This window comes from Pelophylax lessonae (assembly GCF_965119305.1).
Source record: "Pelophylax lessonae genome assembly, chromosome: 7".
In the NCBI taxonomy this organism is placed as follows: domain Eukaryota; kingdom Metazoa; phylum Chordata; class Amphibia; order Anura; family Ranidae; genus Pelophylax; species Pelophylax lessonae.
This window is the reverse complement of record NC_138774.1, coordinates 143,071,266-143,083,338: the sequence shown is the minus strand read 5'-3', so window position 1 is coordinate 143,083,338 and position 12,073 is coordinate 143,071,266. Positions and strand designations below refer to the sequence as shown.

Sequence of the window (12,073 nt, the reverse complement as noted above, 5' to 3'; positions counted from 1 at the left end):
ATTTTAATGCAGAGCCACTTTAATGATACCATAGATCAGTGTTTCTCAACCTTTTTTCAGTTGTGGCAACCTTAACAATTCTGCACAATCTCGAGGCACCCCATTCTAAAATGTAAAAAAAAAAAACCTAAACTAAGAGTTATATATAAGGCAGCAACATCCATACACATGGGCCATCCAACGTTAGAATTGATTTTTTCCTCTGCAAACTGGTACGGATTAGTATTCTAGGGTTTATCTTCTCCTTCAGTTTCTCTTCTTCTATTTGCTAATGTGACCCCAGTGCTGATGGAGAAAGGATGAGGAGGAGTAAATAAGGATGCTGTGCAAGCACTCGTCATTCTTCTTATCAACAAGTGATGTCACTGGTTGTCAGGATGCCAGTGGCTTGACCTGCACAGTGCCCAGGGTTGTCAGGGTGCCAGTGGCTTGACCTGCACAGTGCCCAGGGTTGTCAGGGTGCCAGTGGCTTGATCTGCACAGTGCCCAGGGTTGTCAGGGTGCCAGTGGCTTGACCCGCAGAGTGCACAGAGTGCCAGTGGCTTAACCTGCACAGTGCCCAGGGTTGTCAGGGTGCCAGTGGATTGACCCGCACAGTGCCCAGAGTGCCAGTGGCTTGACCTGCACAGTACCCAGGGTTGTCAGGGTGCCAGTGGCTTGACCCGCATAGTGCCCAGGGTTGTCAGGCTGCCAGTGGCTTGACAAGCTCAGTGCACAGAGTTGTAATTCTACAAAGTAAAAACCTGTGGCAATTTGTTGCCATTTTGCCAAGGCACCCCTGAAGAACCCAGGAGGCACACCAGGGTGCCACGGCACCCTGGTTGAAAAAGGCTGCCATAGATGAATGGTTATCACATTTTTTTATCACTATAGCTTTATCTGGATAACTTTCATGACATATAGATGACTTCAGTCGTGTACAATCATATGAATCATGCCAAATGATGGAACACATTTCATCTAAGTAAAACAGTTCCTCAGATACATTTTTAATGTGTAGATTCACTGCTGGGCATTGGGGTTTTGTATGGTAAAGGTAATATGAATTAAACATTCCTCTATGTACTAAACATATGTACTGAGCAACACTTAGTACACGTGAGCTAGTTTTACTGTACAGAAGGGCTAAGAACTGCTAGTAGCAACTTTCAGGGACTTATGAAGATAGGAGCCTAGACAAGTGCCTAGGACACAAAATATAAGAATTGTAAGAGTTACAAAGAATTTAAAGATGGCTATATCTGATTTCAGATGGGTGACTTTGCAGCAGCTGAATTTATTTCCCAAATGCTGCTGAATCGAAATATGATGGGACCGGCATCTCGCTGTTCTAACTAGTGAAGTAGTGAATTTGTAGAAACAGACAGCCTCTTCATGGCCCTGTGTTGGGTAATTGACCATTTGGCAGCATCAGGATTGGTAGCTGCAGAGTCTCCCTTCTGATATCAGCCTTTAGATGTCTTGTAATTTAAGGTTTTGCCAATGTAGTGAGAGGGACCGAAGATGCTATTAAAGGTTTCTCTGACCTGGCATAGGAGACGTGCACTTACTGGATGAGCTGGTCAAGAACACACAGATAAACATAAAAAAATAGGTCATGGTGGGGTTGTGAGCAATGTCTGCAAGGGGTGATGCAATGCTGCTAGACCTATGCTAAACCGTGTTTTTTAAGGAAATTGAAGTGTGGCATATGACAATCAATCAGATTCCATTCAATTATTTTCTGCCATATTCTAAAAACCAAAAAAAAACGTCTGGTTGGTTACTGTGACCAGCTTTCCCAAGCTCCAGTTTAAATAAATGGGTTTTTTTAAACTTCAATAATCCAAGAGGTAATTGGAATCTTTACAGTTTACAATTCTGTAAATGTAGCAGATGGTCACTTTCCACCCTAAAATCAAAATTTACACTGGAATGAGTTCTAGTTATACCCAACTGGGGAGTGGACTGTTTTAAAAATGTAATAATGCTTGCAATATATATATATATATATATATATATATATAATATATGGAAGAAAAACCTATGAATGAAAAAGCAGATTAATTACCATATATTGGCATGGAGCTTAATATACAAGGAGTCCATTTCATCTCCTCTTCCTGTTTTCGCAGTAAAAATACCATATTTATATTTGTCAACCAATTCACATTTGAAATATACACTGTGCCACACACCACTGTCATTTTTTTCTATTTTTTACACAGGCACCTTCATGCTGCTATATGGCATTATTTTCTCCTTGAAATAGAAATCAGGAAATGAGCCGTGCAGTATTCTTTTTTCCCTCCTCCCTACAGCACAAAGAAAATGATATCTGAAGCCAGCAAGGACAGCTGTATTACCGTAGACCAGAGCAGGGTATAATAGCTCTTAGTGTCTTGCTGTTCTTTTGCACAATATACATTGCCTGTGCATTCTACTACTGTGAGAACAGCTTGTGCAGAATAGAGACATCACAAACACTCTGGCGGTTATCTTTATTTAGTAACTGCCCTTCAGATACAAGATTTCTTAGCAAACTAGGCCTCTACTCATAAAAAATAATGACCGCTATTAAAGCTCCATGTATTGATAGCTTTCTTTTATAGATGACTTTAGTGGGACTGCTCGGTTCGGATTGATTTATGATGAAAGACCCTGGGTGTATGTTATCTATGCATTGTTTATTTTCCCTCTACAGAAGGTCTTAATGCTGAATATGTGAAAGGGGAACATATGGAAGGGGTAGTGTCTGAAGAACCTCAAGGTAAGACTAAGACCTCTTTTAATCTTGATAATTCATGCTACATTGTTTTATTTTATTAACTGCTTATGTAATTGCTCCCACCATTAGTGGAATATGTTCAGCAGTTGAAGGCTAAGTTCACCTTTTACATAAACTGGCCTATGCAGACAAGGGCAACCACTAGTTTAAAATGCACTGTGCTGTTTGTAAAATTATTGTTTAATGCAAATGCCATACCTGAAGACTTTTTCTATCACACACATGAAGCCTGGCAAAATTACTTCCATTGTGTACATTCCTACATTATGGCCTATTTCCAGGATATGGCAGTCTTTGGGCAGTATGCACAGTGTGCTCTCTCCTGTTGCACCAAAGACTCTCCAGTTGCATGTACCCACTGGATTCTCACACTGCCGTAGCCCCTTTCCAGCTCCTACACTGGGCTACAACAAAATGGCCACTGAGCCACCTTCTTTGAGTGCAGCTAAAGATTTTCACTTTAGTTGTCTTTAACCGCTTGCCGACCACCGCAAGTACATATACTGCGGCGGTCAGCCCCTCACAGGCAGAGTGACGTATCGGTACGTCACTAGCCTGTGAGGCTCTGGGGAGCGAGCGCGCGGTCACGGACCACCCCGATGTCCGCCGGTCATGCTGCAATCGTCGGGGGAGAGGGAGAAAGGCAGGTGGCTGATGTAAACAAGCCGTCTGTCATTCTCCCCTGTGTAGAAACACTGATCATACGGTTCTACTATGTAGGACCGTTGATCACTGTTCCTACAGCTCAAGCCACAGCCAATCACAGTTAGAATCACGCCCCTAGGGACACACACAGCCCCTCCTTCTCAAATAAAGTTAACCCCTTCACTGCCAGTGTAGTTTTACAGTAACAGTGCATATATATAGCACTGATTACTGTAGAAATGTCACTGGTAACCCCAAAAGTGTCAAAAATGTCAGTCAAGGGTCCGATCTGTCCGCCCCAATGTCACAGTACCGCAAAAAAAATCGCAGATCGCCGCCATTACGCGTTAAAAAAAAAAAAACAACAAAAATGACAAAAATCTTTCCCTGTGTTAGTAAACGCGATAACTTTTGCGCAAACCAATCAAAATACGCTTTTTGCGATTTTTTTTTTTTTTACCAAACATATGTAGCATAAAACAAATTGGCCGAAAATGTTAAAAAATTTTGATTTTTACTTTTTTTTTTGGGGAATTTCATATAAAAAAATGTGAAAAATATTGTTATTTTTGCAAAATTGACGCTCTTTTTTTGTTTATAGCGCTTGATCAAAAAATCGCACAGGTGATCAAATACCAGCAAAAGAAAGCTCTGTTTATGGGAAAAAAAGGACGTCAAATTCGTTTAGGTACAGCGTCGCACGACCGCGCAATTGTCCGTTAAAGTCACGTTAAAGTGCCGAATCGCAAAATACCCCCTGGTCTTTTAGCAGCCAAATCCCCCGGGGCTTAAGTGGTTAAAGAAAAAGGCTCAGTGGCAATTTTGTTGTAGCCCATGCCCTGAAAATTAGTCAGGATGTAGACATGTGAACATTGGGAGTAGTAAACCATATTTGTTAAGCAGCACAATGTATTTTAAGCTACTGGGGCCCCTTGTCTGCCTTGGCCACTTTATGGAAAAAAAGGTGAATGAAGCCTTTATTGAGTGGTTTTACTGTATCACTTGTTCCTTAGTCCTTTAGGATACTGTATAGTTCAACTGGTCACCTGGATTCATGGTGAGATAAAGGCCTGATTTGTTTTTTCACCTCTCATTGTTGTATTAATAAACCGTTTTACATTTGATGCAATTCCTGACACATTTAATAGCATAGAAATGGCGGTGGTTTTTTTGTATTATAAGGAAATGTCAGTACTTGTAGAAAAACACCCAATCAAATTTCATAACTTCTGTTCCCATTCCGCTTACACCAGTCAGCCTTACTTTTCCTAAATGCCAGCTTGGTATGCCATTTTCTAGTTTGAAGACCTGCTCACATCTTGCAGAATATCATGTGCGCAAATATTACTAGTGTAGTAGCTTGTCAGGAGCTCATCTTTTACTGGATCTTCTCCTGATGCCAGTGGAGTGACTACCTTTGTCACCCTATCATGAGAAACATCTCATGGATACAAAGCATAGCCTCAGGGTGCATGTGCATTACACTAACCATGGCCGCACACACACGCCGAAAACCACCAGTTTGGTAGGAACCAGACGACCTACGGCCAGTGTGTACAGCTCCCTGTCCACAACCGGCTTCTGTCCAATGGGCATACTGGAAAATACGGCATCAGTACATTCTGTGGGCATTTCCCACACCACTTTCCATGTGCGTTTTTTTACACCACTTTCAAAAACACACTGCAATTGCAATCTGTAGCAGGTGTCGATGTAAAATTAATGACATTCCAAGCGCAGGTCACAAACGCAGTACATTTGTCTGCACCTGATTGCGTGGGACAGTATTCCCATGCAATCTGGTTGCTGTGCACTTTAGAAAATAGTGAATGCACCACTTTCGATGCCGTCCAGTGCAATTTCAACCCATCCAAATGAATGGACTGAAATCACACTGCACCCGGAATCACACAGGAACGCGCAGCATGTTCCCAAGCGTTTCATGGTGTGAACCAACCCTTAAAGTTTTGCTATGTAGATGGAAACGTGTAACAAATATAAATTATCCTAAATTGGCTGCAAAGGTGAAAATACACTCTAAGATTGTAGTCATTAAAAACCCAAACTTTTTTTTGTTAAGTTTTGGACAGATTAAGGTGAGTTTCAACTCCAGGGTTTCCCTTTGTTGCTTTTGACCCATGGGACGATTTCCCCTCAGATCTTGTTTTAGAGATATAGCAGTTGGAACTCTCCAAAGTGAGAGTAAATCTGTTAGGGTCCTTTCACACGGGCAGTCCGATTAGGTCCGCCTGTCAGTTTTTCAGGCAAACCTGATCGGACCCTCCATTCACCCCTATGGCGCTGAGGACGTCAGCGGTGACATGTCCGCTAACACCTGCCTCTATCTGATCTGATCCTGTCCACCAAATCCAGATGGATGATGATACTATTTTCCATCCATCTGGAGGATCGGATAAGATAAGATCGGGTGAAAACAAACAGGCGATCCATTTTCACCCGATTTCCCCATTGGGGAAAGCAGGACTCTGCACAGTGAGCGGAGAGGAACCTGTCATCTGCCTGCTCAGTGGGGGATCAGCGGAGCGATCCCCCGCTGAGCAAAGCGGAGTCTGCCGAGACCAGACTGCTCGTGTGATAGGACCTTTAGACAGTGTCCTGGCAACATGTGTCACCCTTTGGAAAATGTTCCCATCACCTTCTGTCCTGTGACCACTATAAAACCTTGTATTTCCCACCATTTTATGCCCCAGTGACAATGATTAGCATGACAAATTGAAAAGGTGAACCTCCCCTGTGGGGAGGAGGACAGCTATCCAAAACGACTAAAATAAGTTTTGGCTTTTATTTCCTGACCATTAGGATATGCAGCCATCCCTTATGATCTGTACTACGCCTTCTGGCCATGGAATATTTGGAAATGGCTGATCTCTTCTTTGGTTAGGAAAAAGGATGTGGTAGACAGGCATTATGTGGGGATGTGCTTACTATGTTTCTAGGCATTCCAGATAATCCCAAGTTTATTTCCATATCTACGTTTTATATGAATGAGGTATAAAGCTAATAATGCTCTCTGTGTCTGTTCTAGTGAAATATTCTTCTCTGGAGTCTCAATCTGCCATTCCTCCTTCAGAAGATCCATCTAAAGTTTGAAGACCTGTACCTTCGTAGGCTCTCCCTTACCCCCTAATGTTGTTTGTCGGCTTCATCCTGCCTATGGGGCTGATTTCTTTTGTCTTTTATTTATTTTGCCCACCAAGTCACCCTACGCTTAGGTTATGTCTACTAAAATATAGGAATTGCTCCTTTTTTAAGAGTTAAATGTTTACATTTTAGCAACAAGTCAGTGTTTTTATCTCATGTTACACTCTTTGCCGTCTTAATGAACAAATCATACAAACAGGAAGGCAAAGATTTATAGCTATCAAGGACTTTTTTAAATGCACTATTTTTGCATATTTAAGGGTTTAGGGGTCATAGTAGACAACTGTAGCTTATTTGTGAAAAATTTTAGCAGCTCTGTTTTTTTCAAATCGGAATGGTACACTTATTTACTTACCTATGATGACTTTGACCATTGTAGACTCTGGCACTCCTCATTTGTGAGATCCAAGGACATGGAAAATTATTAATGAACCTAATCAACAGCTATTGCCTAATGTTGGTGTCTTTATCATGTGACAATGCACCGTCTTTTGTGGATCAAGTAATTTAGGTGAATATGTACACCTCCAAGTACGTGTTTTGACTTGCCATTTTGGTGCCTTGATCCTAACCATTAGTAGAGTTATAATTCCTAAAGCAGTTTTTTTTAGATATTATACATTGCAGTAGCTTAAAACGGTTCCTTCTGCATGACAGGGCTATGCATCAAGCACCACTCACCTGTTTTACAAAGGAATCCCAATATGGGTCAATGCTATTTAGCAAGTTCCATATTATGTTAGCAAAAAAATTAAAGCAAAAATTTTGAACACAGTTCAAACCTAAAATAGACCAATCTGACTGTGGGATTTGTGGAGCTCTTCTTGCTTTGCATTGGGTCAGTGGACCCCCACAGTTGAACAAAGCTAGGTGAACAGTCACCCATGAGGCTTTAAGTGTACTAGCTCATCCTCTCTAGCTATTCTCTTACTCTCCATAGCAATTTCTCCTTTAATATTCGGTTCAGGTAAATCTTCACGATTGCTTTTTTAACATACTGATTCTGCTTTCTTTATGGGTATTTAATTACATGTGGCTTCTACCTTTAGATTATCCCTGTGCTGATCGCTTTCTATAATGGTAAGCAGAACTCTTGTTATAGCAAGCTAAGCATGCACTGCAACCTACTAGGTTCTACTGTTTACGCTAAAGCTTGTTATATTGTATATATATATATATATATATATATATTTTGTTTTTATGATTCAATATTTGTTGCATTGGCACTGTGTCTGAAGACGTCAATCTTCCTGTTTCAAACACTAGCCTCTGCTGTGGTGCAGACTTTTTGAATGATTGTTTGCCTAATCACATTAAAAGCAGCTATGTTGGTAATATTCAAAATCGCTATGCAAATGCTCCTTAAAAGTGCAAAAGTAGTATTTTTTTTTTTATTTTTGTTAAAAATCACCTTTTTCATTAAGGTTTTGTTTCCTAGTCTACATAGTTAAGCTGGCCATAGACGGTTCGAATCTTGGCCAGTTCAGCAGGGAGATTCAAACCATCTATGGTCAGGCTAAATGTGCCCAAGTTGATTCATCGATCATCTTGGGTACAGCAAGCATGTTGAATTTTTGGCAAGTAACTATTGCTAGTGGCTATAGCTGGTAGCAGTAATCGCCGTGTTCTCCTGGAAGGGATGGCTTCCATCGCCAGGAGAACACAATAGCTCTGTGAGAGGGATTCTCCCATCAACATTACCTGTGTTGATGGGGGAATCAAGCGATTTTCTTTTCTGCAACCCAGTTTTAGTCCTTATTCCTAGTCTACCTCATCAATGAACTCTTTATTTTACTGTGTCATTACTGCAAACCCATGTAGGCAGACAATGGAAGTGTAGTGGCTGACATCTACCCATCAGCTTACAAGGGGCATTGTGTTCTATTCTTCTTCCAAATTTCTCTATATTGTTAGAAAAATTTGCAGACATGATGGAGGCACTCCATGAAAGAAAAAGGAATAATCCACCATAGAGCGTTCCCTTGTTGTTGGAAGCTCACTTTGTGCAATAATCACCTAGAACAATCCGAGCACTCATTAACTCACTTCTATATTGTGATGTAGATCAGTGTTTCCCAACTCCGGTCCTCAGGGCACACTAACAGGCCAGGTTTGCAAGAAAACTAAAATACATCACAGGTGATATCCTTTGCTGCTCAGTGATTGCAGTCTTATAGTCTGCATCTCCCCAAGGTAATACTTAAAATCTGGCCTGTTAGTGTGCCCTGAGGACCGGAGTTGAAAAACACTGATGTAGATGATGATTAAATCTGTCTCATCACTTGCTTTTATTTAGCATGTATCGCCACTTCTTCAGCCTCGCCTTGTTTACATATTATCACATCATTGGTCTAATTGGGAGGAATAGTGTTCCATCATTTGCATCAGTGGAAGAATAGTGCCCCATCGTTGGTGTCAGTGGGAGGAACAGTGCCCCACTGTTGTTGTCATTGCCAGGAATCATGTCCCATTGTCAATGGGAAAAATAGTCCCCAAGGGCCAGATAAAGGCAAGCAAAGGGCTGCAGTTTGGATACCACTGCTTAATAGCAATAATGTAGTTGTGTACCTTTTTTAGAAGCTACTCTCACTGCACAATGTTTGTTTCTTCAAAGGAAAAAAAAAACACATGTATCATATTGTTCTGTGCATTCAAGAAAACAGCATTAAAAGTGTATTCATTTTTGATGTACATCCAGAAATGGTTTTGTTTGTTTGGTGTTATACACTATTTCTGAACCCAGTGCTACATTTAGATCGCTGGACTAATGCCTTCAGATCCCTCATAGAAGGTAATTACTTCCTTGCAGCATTGGGGCCCAGAATGCAATTTCTACCAGCCTTCATCAGCATTGAGTTTGCATGGACTTTTTTGGCTGCTCCCAAATCACCCTTTGCTCTAAAAAAACAAACAAACTGCATATAACCTGTAGAGTTAGAATTACGGGGCAACCAACATTGATCACGGGGCAGATTTTTAAAGCAACAGTTGAGACATTCACCCTTTTTTTTAAACTGGCTAGCGATTCACAAATTAAAAATTTCCCTGCATATTTGCTAGTGAATTCCACGTTCACTTCACATCCATTAACATCTGGGAATAATCATTGGGGGTGGTCTTTTTTGTATAATTTTCTCTATTTAGAATGTGGCAGCTGTCACATTTGATACACAATCACCCAAAACTTTTACTGAGTAGGTTTTTTAAGGTGGAACTGTGGAAAACTGAGCATTTGTCATAGTGATGTTACCTTGGCACCCCGTAATTTCTGCCAGGATGTAGATAGGCTGCTCGTGTGTGTGAGACTGCTAATGTAATCATTGTTTAGATGATGATCTTCTGCTTTTCCTAAAATTGGTGAAAAAGCATTTCAAGGCAACTTTTTGCTTTATATGACGATGACGAGGGAAAAAAACCTTATTCATCCTGTGACATTTGTCAAACTTTACCAAAAATCTTTGCCTACTATGAACATTCACTGCACATTTTACATATTTGCTATTACCACACTTTATTTAATGGTGAATGCAGGCAAAGGTACCTGGATTCACCAGACTGCCCCTAGGATACTTAGAATTGCAGACATTTTTATAAATGACGCTTACCGATAGCTTTTTTTCTTTTTTGTAGCAGTGTGTATGTAATAGAGACATTAGATTGTAATGTTTATTTGTCAGCAGGGACTGATATGAATAGATTGATATACTCTGTAGAATAGGTTGATGCTGTACAAAATGGAAGAAGAAATACAGCAATGCCTTCTTATAACAGTAGATATTTCCATGTCCTCACTTCCAGCACAAAACCCCAAAACAAACACAGTCTCTGCATATGGGTGAGTGTGCAGGGATGTGGCAAACCTTCCTTTTTGCTCCTTTAAGCCCTTAACGGATCCCAAATCACTGGTGTTTAGCACAGATATAGACCTATTTTTAAAAAGATAATATTACCAACTAGCATACACCTGTTTCAGTCTTTGTAGCCCAATATGGCTTTACTGGCTCAATGATGTAAGGGGTTGTGTTTCCAGAGGAACATTATAACCATTAGGCCCCTTTCACATGGGCCAGATCAGGTTTTGCTGATCCATCCTCTGATCCCCTGCTGAGTGGCAGGATGACAGGTCCGTGTCCGCTCCGGTTATACAGAGCGGACACAGACACAGTTCACTTTGCTCTAAGGGCAGCCAGAAGTAAATGATCCAGCTGTTTGTTTACCCCAAGCTGCCCTCTGATCCAATGCAGCCAGATGGAGGAGAATGGATCCCCTTCTGTTTTTATTTTTATAATCGTATTGGACCCAGAGGTAGCCGGGTGTAAACTGACACAGGTCCGTTTACATCCGACTGCCCATACAGGAGACTAGAGAGTCAAATTGCGTTTGGCTGAAAAACGGACAGCCAGACCTGATCAGACCACTTGTGTGAAAGGGACCTTAAGGTTATGTTGAGGCTAAAGGGAACAAAAAGAACTGACTTGCATGATTCTGCCCACTTACCCATTAGGAGAAGTTGAGGTCCTTTTTTTGGGTTTGGTGCTGAAAGTGAGGATGTGTAAAGTATCTCACAGCTCTTTAGAGGTGGGCCTTTCTGTTCCTTCTGTACCATGACCTTATGGCCTCATGACATCTACACACTTTTGAGTCTTGTAGCGTAAAATTTCTGGCACTTTCCTGCACTTGGAAATCTGCTGTTGTGTCCAGGGTTGCCCATAGTTAATGGCTGTACTCGGCTGACTGCTTGTAAACACCCAAAATTCCACAGCAGCATTTACTAATGCATGCATCCATTTCTGCAGGCATGCCACTTTTGCATTTGGTGAAACATGCTGTACATACATGCACAGATAAATGTCAATGCAGCAGTCTTCTGCATTTACAAGCAGTAGTCTGTGTACTATTCACTTGTATGGGTGACAGTGCCAGAAATTTTACATTGCAAGACTCTAGAGCATGTAAACGTCTGTGTGCACAAGGCCTAGCAGCTGTACAGTTCTCAAAATAAATTAACTAATTCCAGCTTGTCTTATTTCAAGAAAAGCACACAATAGTGAAGTCTGTCTAATAGAGTGAAAAGAACGAAAATAAGATAAAAAAAAAAATAAGGTATTATACTGCATGTTTCCTAAAAATGTACGCAAAGGTAGAATTCCACATCTGCACACATTTTATTACTCTTCTTTACAAGAATACAGCACCGAAAATCACCTCTCACAATTTGCTTGCTGCATTGCAAATGTTGCCTGTGTTTACAATGGTTCAATGTGACATCCTTTGTTCTTTTTACCTCCATGATCCTAACCGAAATCCTGGTTTCACAGTCACATGTGGTGTATTCAGGCATTTTATATTGCTTCCAGCAGTGTCTGATGGATGCAAGAATATGCAGCTAATTTGTAGTCTGTGTGTGAAAATCTGATCCTCTTTACAAGAACATTCTGAATGTTAAGGAAATGATGTGATGTGCAGCCAGGAATCAATACTCTGCTTCACTTAATCAAG

The 12,073-nt window shown here is 40.9% G+C and overlaps 1 protein-coding gene across 2 annotated transcripts in view; it reads left to right on the top strand.

Moving 5' to 3' along the window:
* The window catches only part of CD99L2 (CD99 molecule like 2), a 125,147-nt gene extending 118,121 nt beyond the window's left edge, over positions 1 to 7,026 (top strand). For both annotated transcript variants that reach the window (XM_082263742.1, XM_082263741.1), the window contains 2 exons: positions 2,684 to 2,749; positions 6,459 to 7,026. In XM_082263742.1, the coding sequence (XP_082119868.1) occupies positions 2,684 to 2,749; positions 6,459 to 6,523 (131 nt within the window). In that variant the 3' untranslated portion in view covers positions 6,524 to 7,026. The remainder of the gene's footprint in view (positions 1 to 2,683; positions 2,750 to 6,458) is intronic.
* The last annotated feature ends 5,047 nt before the right edge of the window (positions 7,027 to 12,073 follow it).